The 16,506-nt window shown below is 41.6% G+C and overlaps 1 protein-coding gene across 1 annotated transcript in view; it reads left to right on the top strand.

Annotated features, from left to right (window-relative positions):
* Nucleotides 1-16,506, top strand: part of adgrb3 (adhesion G protein-coupled receptor B3) — a 396,998-nt gene that overhangs the window by 194,961 nt on the left and 185,531 nt on the right. The window contains 2 exon segments of the mRNA XM_031813016.1: nucleotides 3,499-3,693; nucleotides 6,884-6,952. Of these exon segments, the coding sequence (XP_031668876.1) occupies nucleotides 3,499-3,693; nucleotides 6,884-6,952 (264 nt within the window).

Raw genomic sequence — 16,506 nt, 5'->3', positions numbered from 1 at the left:
ATACCTCTCTATACCCTGCTACTACTGACATACCTCTCTATACCCTGCTACTACTGACATACCTCTCTATACCCTGCTACTACTGACATACCTCTCTATACCCTGCTACTACTGACATACCTCTCTATACCCTGCTACTACTGACATACCTCTCTATACCCTGCTACTACTGACATACCTCTCTATACCCTGCTACTACTGACATACCTCTCTATAACCTGCTACTACTGACATACCTCTACTCTATCTCTCTCTCTCCCCTGCTACTACTGACATACCTCTACTCTCTCTCTCTCTCTCTCTCTCTCTCTCTCTCTCTCTCTCTCTCTCTCTCTCTCTCTCTCTCTCTCTCTCTCTACCCTGCTGCTACTGACATACCTCTACTCTCTCCCTCTCTCTCTATACCCTGCTACTACTGACATACCTCTACTCTCTCTCTCTCTACCCTGCTACTACTGACATACCTCTACTCTCTCCTCTGCTGCTACTGACATACCACTACTCTCTCTCCTCTGCTGCTACTTACATACCTCTACTCTCTCTACCCTGCTACTACTGACATACCTCTACTCTCTCTCTACACTGCTGCTACTGTTCTACGTCCCTCTTCAGTCTACAGTGGTTTTCCAACATGTGTGGACACAGACATAGATCTGTGAAAATTAAATACATACAGGGGATGGTAGATATTCCTTCAGTCATCAGTCATCTTCACTGTATTTATTTCATACTCTATCTCTCTTTTCCAATATATGCAGTGTATGCTGGTGATATGGTAATGTGGATATTGAACGTATACAATATTATAGAGACTAATTACACTACAGCTGATGTTAATGTAGACAGTTTAAACCACATTATAGAGACTTAAAGAATAACACTACAGCTGATGTTAATGTAGACATTTTAAACCACATATTGCAGTAATCTACTGCAGAGAACAGTCTCATAGTTCTCTTCCTCCTCTTCCTTCTCCTGGAGGTCGAGGGTCAGGGAAAGCTGTAATATAAACTGTAGTAATACTGTAATAATATAGTGTATACTATACTTTAGAGGACCGCCAGGGTCTTATGGTCCTCTCTCTTCTCTTCCTTCTCCTGGAGGTACAGGTTAACTGGGCCAAATGCTAGAGGACGCTGGCCTTTTAATGCATTCTAAATCAAATCAATCATTGTACTAATACTGTAGTAATATACTGTCATATAGTGTAGAGAATCAATCAGTGTAGTAATACTGTGGTAATATACTGTCATATAGTGTAGAGAATCAATCAACGTAGTAATACTGTAGTAATATACTGTAATATAGTGTAGAGAATCAATCAATGTAGTAATACTGTAGTAATATACTGTGATACAGTGTAGAGAATCAATCAATGTAGTAATACTGTAGTAATATAGTGTGATATAGTGTAGAGAATCAATCAATGTAGTAATACTGTAGTAATATACTGTAATATAGTGTAGAGAATCAATCAATGTAGTAATACTGTAGTAATATACTGTGATATAGTGTAGAGAATCAATCAATGTAGTAATACTGTAGTAATATACTGTAATATACTGTAATATAGTGTAGAGAATCAATCAATGTAGTAATACTGTAGTAATATACTGTGATATAGTGTAGAGAATCAATCAATGTAGTAATACTGTAGTAATATACTGTAATATAGTGTAGAGAATCAATCAATGTAGTAATACTGTAGTAAAATACTGTAATATAGTGTAGAGAATCAATCAATGTAGTAATACTGTAGTAATATACTGTGATATAGTGTAGAGAATCAATCAATGTAGTAATACTGTAGTAATATACTGTGATACAGTGTAGAGAATCAATCAATGTAGTAATACTGTAGTAATATACTGTAATACAGTGTAGAGAATCAATCAATGTAGTAATACTGTAGTAATATACTGTGATACAGTGTAGAGAATCAATCAATGTAGTAATACTGTAGTAATATACTGTGATATAGTGTAGAGAATCAATCAATGTAGTAATACTGTAGTAATATACTGTAATATAGTGTAGAGAATCAATCAATGTAGTAATACTGTAGTAATATACTGTGATATAGTGTAGAGAATCAATCAATGTAGTAATACTGTAGTAGTATACTGTAATATAGTGTAGAGAATCAATCAATGTAGTAATACTGTAGTAATATACTGTGAAATAGTGTAGAGAATCAATCAATGTAGTAATACTGTAGTAATATACTGTAATATAGTGTAGAGAATCAATCAATGTAGTAATACTGTAGTAATATACTGTAATATAGTGTAGAGAATCAATCAATGTAGTAATACTGTAGTAATATACTGTGATATAGTGTAGAGAATCAATCAATGTAGTAATACTGTAGTAATATACTGTGATACAGTGTAGAGAATCAATCAATGTAGTAATACTGTAGTAATATACTGTAATACAGTGTAGAGAATTAATCAATGTAGTAATACTGTAGTAATATACTGTGATATAGTGTAGAGAATCAATCAATGTAGTAATACTGTAGTAATATACTGTGATACAGTGTAGAGAATCAATCAATGTAGTAATACTGTAGTAATATACTGTAATACAGTGTAGAGAATCAATCAACGTAGTAATACTGTAGTAAAATACTGTAATACAGTGTAGAGAATCAATCAACGTAGTAATACTGTAGTAATATACTGTAATACAGTGTAGAGAATCAATCAATGTAGTAATACTGTAGTAATATACTGTAATACAGTGTAGAGAATCAATCAACGTAGTAATACTGTAGTAATATACTGTAATACAGTGTAGAGAATCAATCAACGTAGTAATACTGTAGTAATATACTGTAATACAGTGTAGAGAATCAATCAACGTAGTAATACTGTAGTAATATACTGTGATATAGTGTAGAGAATCAATCAACGTAGTAATACTGTAGTAATATACTGTAATATAGTGTAGAGAATCAATCAATGTAGTAATACTGTAGTAATATACTGTAATACAGTGTAGAGAATCAATCAACGTAGTAATACTGTAGTAATATACTGTAATATAGTGTAGAGAATCAATCAATGTAGTAATACTGTAGTAATATACTGTAATACAGTGTAGAGAATCAATCAACGTAGTAATACTGTAGTAATATACTGTAATATAGTGTAGAGAATCAATCAATGTAGTAATACTGTAGTAAAATACTGTGATATAGTGTAGAGAATCAATCAACGTAGTAATACTGTAGTAATATACTGTGATACAGTGTAGAGAATCAATCAACGTAGTAATACTGTAGTAATACTGTAGTAATATACTGTAATACAGTGTAGAGAATCAATCAACGTAGTAATACTGTAGTAATATACTGTAATACAGTGTAGAGAATCAATCAACGTAGTAATACTGTAGTAATACTGTAGTAATACTGTAGTAATACTGTAGTAATATACTGTAATACAGTGTAGAGAACATATAAGACCTCATAGTTGATTTCTTCTTCTGGAGATCCAGGGCCATCTAGCTAAGGGCCAGGGGAAGTTGGCGGGGGACGGGATGTCTCAGGTGACCAAGACCCTGCTGGATCTCACCCAGAGAAGGAACTTCTACGCTGGAGACCTGCTGTCCTCTGTGGAGATACTCAGAAACGTGACTGATACCTTCAAGAGGGCCAGTTACGAACCTAGCTCAGACGACGTGCAGGTGAGTGGATCGGTCTCTTTTGTCTTGATAAATGTTGACCATGCTGCTGAGGTAGAATTGTGTGTTGGATTTATTTTGATTGTGTTACAGGGATCCTTTTATTTGTTGCATACATGAAAATAGAAAACAATATGATAACGTTTCAAAGGAAAAGAGCATGTGCAGGAGAGGTGGAAAACCCCTGAGAGGCTTGTCAACATATCTCCCCTTTTCCAATGAAACTGGAATGATTATTTACACAGTTAAAGTCCCCATGAAAGCGTTGTTATTTTAAATCATCACTGTATGTCTCATAAATAACTCTGTGTGTTTATTTAATGAAAATAACTTTTTAAATAATTTATTTTCCTGAGCCTCCTTTGGCTCTTGAACTGCTCAGCCGGATCGTGTGGGCGTTAGGAAACACATTTCAAGATATTTACATACACAGACATGATTGGCTGATAGTATGGTCTAGAGTCCATCCCCTTACCCAGATGAACTTGGTCTATTATGTCTGCTAAAAGACTAAAATAGAAACGGAAACAAATAGGTACCTGTCTGGGATGAGCTGTCACCTCTGTTATTATGTTGTCTAACGCTACCTTTGTAATCATTACATTTACTGTAATGGTTGGTTTCCCCAGAGTGGATGAATGTTGTCTAAAGTTTTACATTTAAATGGTTTATTTAACCTTTATTTAACGAGGCAAGATACCATTGTAATTATATTTACTGTAACAGGTCATCATTATATTTACTGTGACATGTAATCATTATATTTACTGTGACATGTAATCATTATATTTACTGTGACATGTAATCATTATATTTACTGTGACAGGTAATCATTATATTTACTGTGACATGTAATCATTATATTTACTGTGACATGTAATCATTATATTTACTGTGACATGTAATCATTATATTTACTGTGACATGTAATCATTATATTTACTGTGACATGTAATCATTATATTTACTGTGACATGTAATCATTATATTTACTGTGACATGTAATCATTATATTTACTGTGACATGTAATCATTATATTTACTGTGACATGTAATCATTATATTTACTGTGACAGGTAATCATTATATTTACTGTGACATGTAATCATTATATTTACTGTGACATGTAATCATTATATTTACTGTGACATGTAATCATTATATTTACTGTGACATGTAACTCATTATATGTACTGTGACATGTATCATTATATTTACTCCTAACTATGTGCATGTTGAATGCAGTGGTGAAGTGGTATGATTTCAAATAACATTTCACTGAAATCTGACGCTAAGAAAGCTCCATTATGCCCTGTTTTATTGTATCAGAGAAACTCTCCCCCTCCCCCTGTCACCCCCTCTAACTCTTTCCCCCTCCCCTCCTGTCACACCCTCTACCTCTTTCCCCCTCCCTCCTGTCACCCCACTCTACCTCTTTCCCTCTCTGTGCTGTCACCCCCTCTACCTCTTTCCCCCCTCTGTCCTGTCACCCCCTCTACCTCTTTCCCCCTCTGTCCTGTCACCCCCTCTACTTCTTGTCCCTCTCTGTTCCTGTACCCCCTCTACCTCTTTCTTCCCTCCCATCCTGTCACCATCCCCTCTACCTTGTTCACCCCCTCCCTCCATGTCACCCCCTCTACCCTCTTTCCCTCTCTGTGCTGTCACCCCCTCTAGCCTCTTTCCCTCTCTGTGCTGTCACCCCCTCTACCTCTTTCCCCCTCTGTCCTGTCACCCCCTCTACCTCTTTCCCCCTCCCTCCTGTCACCCCTCCACCTCTTTCCCCCTCTGTCCTGTCACCCCCTCCACCTCTTTCCCTCTCCCTCCTGTCACCCCCTCCACCTCTTTCCCCCTCTGTCCTGTCACCCTCTCTACTCCTTTCCCTCTCTGTCCTGTCACCCCCTCTACCTCTTTCCCTCTCCCTCCTGCCACCCCCTCTACCTCTTTCCCTCTCTGTCCTGTCACCTCCTCCACCTCTTTCCTTCTCCCTCCTTTCACCCCCTCTACCTATTTACCCTCCCTCCTGCCTCCCACTCTACCTCCCAGTCCCTCTTCTAACCCCCTCTCCCGTCTCCCCTTCCCCTCTCCCATGTCTTCCCTCTCCTCCTCCCTCTCCACTGTCTCCCCCTCTCTCCCCTGTCTCTCCCCTGTGTCCCCCTCCCCTCTCTCCCCCTCTCTCTCCTCCAGCTTTCATTTCTTTATTTCAGTAGTATGATGGAGATTACAGCCTGAACCCCCTCTTCTTCCTCCTCCTCCTCCTAAGATAATTTCTGTCCTGAATGCTAGCTGTGTCCTGGTCGTGTGTCTGGTCTGTCGTTGTGTGGACAGACAGTCTGACGCAATGAGTACAGCTAGCGCTCGCTGCTGCATCTGTGCATTTTTGCTGTGTGTGTGTGTGTGTGTGTGTGTGTGTGTCTCTGTGTGTGTCTGTGTGTGTGTGTGTGTGTGCTAATGTTAAAATGGGCACATTACCACCAGAGGGAGCATAAGCATTCAAGTAGAAAACAAGATCGTCTGTATCACGGGAAAGGGGCCACCCCTGGGCACGCACGCACACACACACACACACACACACACACACACACACACACACACACACACACACACACACACACACACACACACACACACACACACACACACACACACACACACACACACACTCACTCACTCACTCACTCACTCACTCACTCACTCACTCACTCACACACACACACACACACACACACACACACACGGGAGACCAGCTGAAATATTTTTGACTCTGACTGTCAATAGGGTAGTGGTTATTCCCCTGAGGGTCATCCTTGACTCTGACTGTCAATAGGGTAGTGGTTATTCCCCTGAGGGTCATCCTTGACTCTGACTGTCAATAGGGTAGTGGTTATTCTCCTGAGGGTCATCCTTGACTCTGACTGTCAATAGGGTAGTGGTTATTCCCCTGAGGGTCGTCCTTGACTCTGACTGTCAATAGGGTAGTGGTTATTCCCCTGAGGGTCATCCTTGACTCTGACTGTCAATAGGGTAGTGGTTATTCCCCTGAGCATCTGTCTGTGTGTTTGTACATACATGTGTGTGTGTGTGTGTGTGTGTGTGTGTGTGTGTGTGTGTGTGTAAAGGGGCATCAGCTTTGTTTTCTTTTGATGCAATAAGAGTCAGTTTAATTGACTCAATTTCCTCTCTCTCCTCCCGACAGAACTTCTTTCAAATCATCAGCAATCTCCTAGAGGAAGACAACAGGGAAAAGTGGGAAGACGCACAACAGGTAAGCATTCTGCAGTGAGCTTGATACATGATGGAATGACCTTAAAGTGGTTGAGTGTGCTATTCTTTCAGAATCTGTTACAGACAGTTGAATACTATAGCATTCACCAGCACTGAGCTTGAGTTGTATCGCCAGGTTCAACTGGTCATTGTGATCTGAGTTCTTATTCAGAGTAGGAGTGCTGATCTAGGATCAGAGTTGCTATTTTAGATCATAAAATTGTGTAAGCAGGCGGTACCTGTTCCTGATCCTAGATCAGCCGTGAAGTACTTTTATTTAGTCACGTTGTGTAATGTGTCACTGGGTTGGGATGTGTCTGTATCTCTATCTGGAGGTATAATACCACCACTGTCCACTCGGTGGCAGCAGGGAGCACAGCCACAAGAGATGACCAGCCCCCATCGACTCATTACGTCTCTCTATGATGTTTGTTCTTCTTCCCTAGAAACCCAGTCACTCCATAGCAGTCAGGGTGGAAAGGTCATTTCAAATGCTGGATTTCATAATTACAGAACCCCTGAGGAGTATTTATCTTTATTTAGTCACATCAGAGGGATATAGCTGTTGCTAGAATGGATATTTCTGCCTGCCTGTGCTGTTCAAAAGAAGGATGTTGCATGTATAGTATACCTGCTAGGTAAGAACAGCTACATGACTCCCATGTTAGTAGAACATATTCAACAGTTTATACAGTGAAGTTGGAAGTTTACATCCACTTAGGTTGGAGTCATTAAAACTAGTTTACATCCACTTAGGTTGGAGTCATTAAAACTAGTTTACATCCACTTAGGTTGGAGTCATTAAAACTAGTTTACATCCACTTAGGTTGGAGTCATTAAAACTAGTTTACATCCACTTAGGTTGGAGTCATTAAAACTAGTTTACATCCACTTAGGTTGGAGTCATTAAAACTAGTTTACATCCACTTAGGTTGGAGTCATTAAAACTAGTTTACATCCACTTAGGTTGGAGTCATTAAAACTAGTTTACATCCACTTAGGTTGGAGTCATTAAAACTAGTTTACATCCACTTAGGTTGGAGTCATTAAAACTAGTTTACATCCACTTAGGTTGGAGTCATTAAAACTAGTTTACATCCACTTAGGTTGTAGTCATTAAAACTAGTTTACATCCACTTAGGTTGGAGTCATTAAAACTAGTTTACATCCACTTAGGTTGGAGTCATTAAAACTAGTTTACATCCACTTAGGTTGGAGTCATTAAAACTAGTTTACATCCACTTAGGTTGGAGTCATTAAAACTAGTTTACATCCACTTAGGTTGGAGTCATTAAAACTAGTTTACATCCACTTAGGTTGGAGTCATTAAAACTAGTTTACATCCACTTAGGTTGGAGTCATTAAAATGCGTTTTTCAACCACTACACAAATGTCTTGTTAACAAACTATAGTTTTGGCAAGTCGGTTAGGACATCTACTTTGTGCTTGACACAAGTCATTTTTCCAACAACTGTTTACAGACAGATTATTTCACTTGTAATTCACTGTATCACAATTCCAGAAAATGATGTCATGGCTTTAGAAGCTTCTGATAGGCTAATTGACATCATTTGAGTCAATTGGAGGTGTACCTGTGGATGTATTTCAAGGCCTACCTTCAGACTCATTGCCTCTTTGCTTGACATCATGGGAAAATTAAAAGAAATCAGCCAAGACCTCAGAAAAACAATTGTAGACCTCCACAAGTCTGGTTCATCCTTGGGAGCAATTTATAAACGCCTGAAGGTACCACGTTCATCTGTACAAACAATAGTACGCAAGTATAAACACCATGATACCACGCAGCCATCATACCACTCAGCAAGGAGACGCGTTCTGTCTCCTAGACATGAACATACTTTGGTGTAAAAAGTGCAAATCAATCCCAGAACAACAGCAAAGGACCTTGTGAAGATGCTGGAGGAAACAGGTACAAAAGTATCTAAATCAACAGTAAAACGAGTCCCATATCGACATAACATGAAAGGCCGCTCAGCAAGGAAGAAGCCACTGCTCAAAATCCGCCATAAAAAAGCCAGACTATAGTTTGCAACTGCACATGGTGACAAATATTGTACTTTTTGGAGAAATGTCCTCTGGTCTGATGAAACTAATATAGAACTGTTTGGCCAAGCTGAAGAACACCATCCCAAACGTGAAGCACATGAGTGGCAGCATCATGTTGTGGAGATGCTTTGCTGCAGGAGGGACTGGTGCACCTCACAAAATAGATGGCATCATGAGGATGGAAATCTATTGAAGATTTATTGAGGCAACATCTCAAGACATCAGTCAAGAAGTTAAAGCTTGGTCGCAAATGGGTCTTCCAAATGGACGATGACCCCAGGCATACTTCCAAAGTTGTGACAAAATGGATTAAGGACAACAAAGTCAAGGTATTGGAGTGGCCATCACAAAGCCCTGACCTCAAACCCATAGAACATTTGTGGGCAGAACTGAAAAGCATGTGCGAGCAAGGAGGCCTACAAACATGACTCAGTTACACCAGCTCTGTCAGGAGGAATGGGCCAAAATTCACCCAACTTATTGTGGGAAGCTTGTGGAAGGTTACCCGAAATGTTTGACCCAAGTTAAACAATTCAAAGCCAATGCTACCAAATACTAATTGAGTGTTTGTAAACTTCTGACCCACTGGGAATGTGAAATAAAAGCTGAAATAAATCATTCTCTCTAATATTATTCTGGCATTTCACATTCTTAACATAAATCCTAAAACTGAATTTTTACTCTGATTGAATGTAAGGAATTGTGAAAAACTGAGTTTAAACTTATTTGGCTAAGGTGTATGTAAACTTCCGACTAAACTTCCGACTGTAGATTGAACAAGAAAACATCTAATGGAATCATATTTTATACAGAACAGAAATAAATTCTATTCACATTCATTAACCATATTCTGGAACAGAAATGTGTTGGTCAGGTCCTCTCGTCTTTATCCTACAAAAATACAGATGTCAAGTATTTGTTTTTCATCAAGGATGCTGGGTACAACCTCAGGCAGGGGTTTTATGATTTTATCTGCGTGGGTTTTCCTCCTGTCACTTCTCCTGTCATCCTGAATGAGCCTCTCAGGGTTGAGAGGTGGCCACTCTTCCTTCAAAAACTCCCACTTTATTTTAAGACGAACCCGCCCTGTCTCCGGCAGAGACAGCATCTCCACAGACCACTAATTTACAAAGAACATCCGCAGCTTTTGTGAACTTGCAGTGCCAAATGACTGCCTTCCAGAGAGGAAAGGAAAGGAGGGCGAAGGGAGGAAAGAGAGAGAGAGAGAGAGAAAGAGAAAGAAAGAGAGAGAGAGAGAGAGAGAGAAAAGAGAAAGAGAAAGAGAAAGAGAAAGAGAAAGAGAAAGAGAAAGAGAAAGAGAAAGAGAAAGAAAGAAAGAGAGAGAGAAAGAGAGAAAGAGAAAGAGAGAGAGAAGAAAAAGAAAGAGAAAGAGAAAGAGAGGGGGGGTATTTTGGATGGTTGGTGTTTTTCTTCCTTTTTCTTCCTCTGTTTCTCTTTGATTCACCTAGTGGTGGTTAAGAGAGAGAGAGAGAGAGAGAGAGAGAGAGAGAGATAGAGGGAGAGGGAGAGAGAGAGAGAGAGAGAGAGAGACAGAGGGAGAGAGAGAGAGAGAGAGAGAGAGAGAGAGAGAGAGAAGGAGAAGGAGAGAGAGAGAGAGAGAGAGAGAGAGAGATAGAGAAGGAGAGAGAGAGAGAGAGAGAGAGAGAGAGAGAGAGAGAGAGAGAGAGGATGATAACGAGAGAGAGAGAAGGAGAGATAGAGAAGGAGAGAGAGAGAGAGAGAGAGAGAGAGAGAGAGGATGATAACGAGAGATAGAGAAGGAGAGATAGAGAAGGAGAGAGAGAGAGAGAGAGAGGATGATAACGAGAGAGAGAGAGGATGAGAACGAGAGATAGAGAAGGAGAGAGAGAAGGAGAGAGAGAGAGAGAGAGAGAGAGGATAACGAGAGAGAGAGAGGATGATAACGAGAGATAGAGAAGGAGAGATAGAGACGGAGAGATAGAGAATGAGAGATAGAGAAGGAGAGAGAGAAGGAGAGATAGAGAAGGAGAGAGGGAAGGATAGAGGATGAGATGGAGAGAGAGAGAGAAAGAAAGATAGAGAGAAGTATGAAGCCTAGCAGTTAAGAGCATTGGGCCAGTAGCCGAAAGGTTGCTGGTTTGAATCCAGAGCCAACAACAAATATATTTACTGAGCAAGGCACTTAAGCCTAATGGCTCCTGTAAGTCACTCTGGATAAGGGTGTCTGCTAAATGAATAAGAAAGAGAGAAAGAGAACAGCAGGCAGTCTTCCCTCTATCGACCCAGTCTTTCTGTCTCTGTCTACAAGTACTAATTGGTGGTCCTCACTGCAGTTTCTGACTTTTGTCTGTCTGGTCTACGACACACACACACACACACACACACACACACACACACACACACACACACACACACACACACACACACACACACACACACACACACACACACACACACACACACACACACACACACACACACACACTCACATTGTCATGCCTTCTTCACGACTGTGTTAGTGTGTTTGGACCATGGTAATTACTTAGTGCTGTGGACACAGAGGAACTTGAAGCTCTCAACCTGCTCCACTACAGCCCCTTTTCCTTTAGATTGTGGTGTGTCGGTCCTCCATTTCCTGTAGACCATAACCAACTCCTTTGTCTTGCCAACGTTGAGGGAGATGTTGTCTTGGCACCACACTGCCAGGTCAATTACCTGCTCCCTATAGGCTGTCTCATCGTCATCGGTGATCAGGCCTACTACTGACATGTCGTCGTGTCGCCAGCAAACTTAATGATGGTGTGTTGGAGTCTTGCATGGCCACGCAGTCATGGGTGAACAGGGAGTACAGGAGGGGACTAAGCATGCATCCCTGAAGAAACCCCATGTTTGGGTCCGTGTGGCGGATGTGTTGTTGCCTACCCTCACCACCTGGGGGCTCCTCAGGAAGTTCAGGATCCATTTGCAGTGGGAGGGGTTCAGTCCCAGGGACCTGAGCTTAGTGATGCTCTTGGAGGGCACCTTCCTCGCCCGCATCGAGCTGCCGACACAGGGCGCCTCCGTTCACAAGAACTGGTTGCTGTCGTTCTCCGTGGCCAACGTGAGTTAGTCATTTAAGCGTGTTAACCCTCTCAAGGCTGCCGGCCCTGATGGCATCCCTAGCCGCGTCCTCAGAGCATGTGCAGACCAGCTGGCTGGAGTGTTTACGGACATAATCAATCTCTCCATATCCCAGTCTGTTATCCCCACTTGCTTATCCGGGAGCGAGGCGTCGGTGTGCAGAACGTGGCTTGATTTCACTTTTTAATCCTTAACTGTCTGGAGTCTCTGCTCAATATGTCTCGTGTCTGAGCAGATGAATTGCGACTCCACTTTGTCCCTGTCGTTTTGTCTCTTTGTTTTCCTTACGGAGGGCATAGCTGTTTGTAGACGTCCACGTCACCTTGCCATGGTTAAAAGTGGTGGTTCACGCTTTCAGTTTTGCACATATGCTGCCATCTATCCACAGTTTCTGGTTTGGGTATCATTTTCACAGTGGGAACAACATCCTCTATGCACTTCCTGATGAACTCAGTCACAGAGTCAGTGTACCATTTCCCACACCGCGTGATCAAAACAATCTTAAAACATAGATTCTGATTGGTCAAACCAACGTTGAACAGTTCTTGCCACAAGTGCTTCCTGTTTAAGTTTCTGCCTATAGGTGTGGAGGAACAGAAAGCGTCCAGATTAGTGTCCCGCTTCTTGAAAGTGGCAGCTCTGGCCTTAAACTCGTGCGGATGTTGCCTGTAATTAATGGCTTCTGGTTAGGACATGTGCGCACAGTCACTGTGGAGAAGAAGCCGTCAATGCACTTATTAATTAAGCCAGTGACTGATGTGGTAAACTCCTCAATGCCATGGGATGAATCGCGGAACATATTCCAGTCTGTGCTAGCAAAACAGTTCTGTAACTTAACGTCTGCTTCATCAGACCACTTACCTATTGAGTGTGTCACTGGTACTTCCTGTTTGAGTTTTTACTTGTAAGAAGGAATTAGGAGGTTAAAGTTATGGTCAGATTTGCCAAAGGGAGGGCGAGGGACTGCCTTGTAAGCATTTCTGTGCATCAAGGTGATCAAGGGCTTCGTCGCCTCTAGTTGCACAGGTGACATGCAGGTGACATGCAGGTGACATGCAGGTGACATGCAGGTGACATGCAGGCGACATGCTGGTAACATTTTAGTGAAAACAGATTTCTGTTTCCCTGCATTAAAATCACCGGCCACGAGATGCGCCAACTCTGGATGTGCACTTTTTGATTTGCTTATAGTCCTATACAGCTCGTTGAGCGTAGTGTTAGTGCAAGCAGCGGTTTGTGGTGGTAAATAGACAGCTATGAACCATGTATATGAAAACAATCTTGGTAAATAGTCTGCAGCTTATCATGAAGTATTCTAACTCAGGCGAGAGAAAACCCCAAACTTCCTTTAACATTAGAGATCACACACAAGTTGTTGTTAACAAAGAGCCACTCCTCCCGCTTCTTCCCCCGTCCTCTTTAGACGATGCATGGAGACGTCAGATAGATGTATATTATCCATGTCCTCTCTAGACGATGCATGGAGACGTCAGATCGATGTATATTATCCATGTCCTCTCTAGACGATGCATGGAGACGTCAGATAGATGTATATTATCCATGACCTCTCTAGACGATGCATGGAGACGTCAGATCGATGTATATTATCCATGTCCTCTCTAGACGATGCATGGAGACGTCAGATAGATGTATATTATCCATGACCTCTCTAGACGATGCATGGAGACGTCAGATAGATGTATATTATCCATGTCCTCTCTAGACGATGCATGGAGACGTCAGATAGATGTATATTATCCATGTCCTCTCTAGACGATGCATGGAGACGTCAGATAGATGTATATTATCCCCGTCCTCTCTAGACGATGCATGGAGACGTCAGATAGATGTATATTATCCATGTCCTCTCTAGACGATGCATGGAGACGTCAGATAGATGTATATTATCCCCGTCCTCTCTAGACGATGCATGGAGACGTCAGATAGATGTATATTATCCATGTCCTCTCTAGACGATGCATGGAGACGTCAGATAGATGTATATTATCCCCGTCCTCTCTAGACGATGCATGGAGACGTCAGATAGATGTATATTATCCATGTCCTCTCTAGACGATGCATGGAGACGTCAGATAGATGTATATTATCCATGTCCTCTCTAGATGATGCATGGAGACGTCAGATAGATGTATATTATCCATGTCCTCTCTAGATGATGCATGGAGACGTCAGATAGATGTATATTATCCACGTCCACTCTAGACGATGCATGGAGACGTCAGATAGATGTATATTATCCACGTCCACTCTAGACGATGCATGGAGACATCAGATAGATGTATATTATCCACGTCCTCTCTAGACGATGCATGGAGACGTCAGATAGATGTATATTATCCATGTCCTCTCTAGACGATGCATGGAGACGTCAGATAGATGTATATTATCCATGTCCTCTCTAGACGATGCATGGAGACGTCAGATAGATGTATATTATCCATGTCCTCTCTAGACGATGCATGGAGACGTCAGATAGATGTATATTATCCATGTCCTCTCTAGACGATGCATGGAGACGTCAGATAGATGTATATTATCCATGTCCTTGTTCAACCATGTCTCAGAGAAACAGAGAGTTTTACAGTTCTTCAGGCCCCGCTGATAGGATAGTCTCGCGCGGAGCTCTTCCAGGTTGTTCTCCGGGTACGTTCCTCAATAAAAGGCGGTTTATTTCCTCGCCAACGTAGTTTTGTCAGGATACCGACTGGTCTGCCTCTTCTCTGCCGTCGCTTACTCTTTCGAGTCTGGGGGATGGCGGACACATTATGATTTTTTTAGTTGTAAGATCAGCGAAGAAAAAAAAACACAAACAAAAAACAGCAGAATTGGTCAGGAGCCTGTAAAACAGTTGCTATTCACTGCAGCGCCATCTTGTCAGCCTGCAGAGGTTAGAGTTTGAGTCAGAGGTGGGTAGTTGAGATGAGATAATCAGAAAGACAAAGACCATGAAGGTACAGCTGGCCAAGAACTCTCTCTACCTAACACCCTTCTATCCTCTGTCTCTCAACCTGCAGAGGGTTAGAGTTTGGGTAAGAGGCGGGTAGTTGAGATGAGATAATCAGAAAGAAAAAGACCATGGAGGTACAGCTGGCTAAGAATTCTCTCTGCCTAACTGTCCATTTTTAAACACCCTCCTATTCCCTGTCTGTCACCCAGTAAACTGATGAAGTCACGGTCTGTTCACCCTGCTACCATCTAGCAGACAGAGCCGGTACAGGTGCATCAAAGCTGGGACCGAATGACTGAAAATGGCTTCTATCTCCAGGCCATCAGACTGTTGATCAGCTACCTGCCCTGTACTCTGCCCTGCACCTTGAGACTAACCCCCCATGTACAGTATATAGAGTCATTGAACGCTGGTCACCTCATAATCTATTTATATACTCAATGTGTATGTCTCTACAATATTCTCCACATAGCTTATCCTAATATACCTACTACTGTACATACCAGATTATTTTCCAGATTCTATACTGTCTATACACACCATGTATTTAAAATTTGGATTCTGACACATTTTATACTGTCTATACACACCATGTATTTAAAATTTGGATTCTGACACATTCTATACTGTCTATACACACCATGTATTTATATTCTGGATTCTGACACATTCTATACTGTCTATACACACCATGTATTTATATTCTGGATTCTGACACATTCTCACTCATTGTCATTTCTTGATTTATTGTTTGGATCATTGATTATTTGTGTATTTGACTGTATTTGAACTGTAGAAATTGTCCTGCACTGTTGGAGCTGGTAACATGAGCATTTCACTGCGCCTGCTATAACACCTGCAAATATGTGTACTTAACCAATACACTTTGATTTGATTTGAACCTTATCTACATCTTCCTCTGGGCTCCTCATCAGACACACATCCTTCCTCTGGGCTCCTCATCAGACACACATCCTTCCTCTGGGCTCCTCATCAGACATACAGCCTTCTTCTGGGCTCCTCATCAGACACACATCCTTCCTCTGGGCTCCTCATCAGACATACAGCCTTCTTCTGGGCTGCTCATCAGATATACATCTTCCTCTGGGCTCCTCATCAGACATACAGCCTTCCTCTGGGCTCCTCATCAGACACACATCCTTCCTCTGGGCTCCTAATCAGACACACATCCTTCCTCTGGGCTCCTCATCAGACATACAGCCTTCCTCTGGGCTCCTCATCAGACATACAGCCTTCCTCTGGGCTCCTCATCAGAAAGACATCCTTCCTCTTGGCTCCTCATCAGACATACAGCCTTCCTTCTACAACCATTTCTTTCTGGCATGCTACTTCATATCTCATTCAAATCTCATCTCCACTGCAGAAATTACACACACACACACACACACACACACACA

Source organism: Oncorhynchus kisutch, unplaced genomic scaffold (assembly GCF_002021735.2).
Source record: "Oncorhynchus kisutch isolate 150728-3 unplaced genomic scaffold, Okis_V2 Okis04b-Okis11a_hom, whole genome shotgun sequence".
NCBI lineage: Eukaryota > Metazoa > Chordata > Actinopteri > Salmoniformes > Salmonidae > Oncorhynchus > Oncorhynchus kisutch.
The sequence above is the reverse complement of the archived record's forward strand: the minus strand, read 5'-3'. Positions and strand labels throughout refer to the sequence as shown.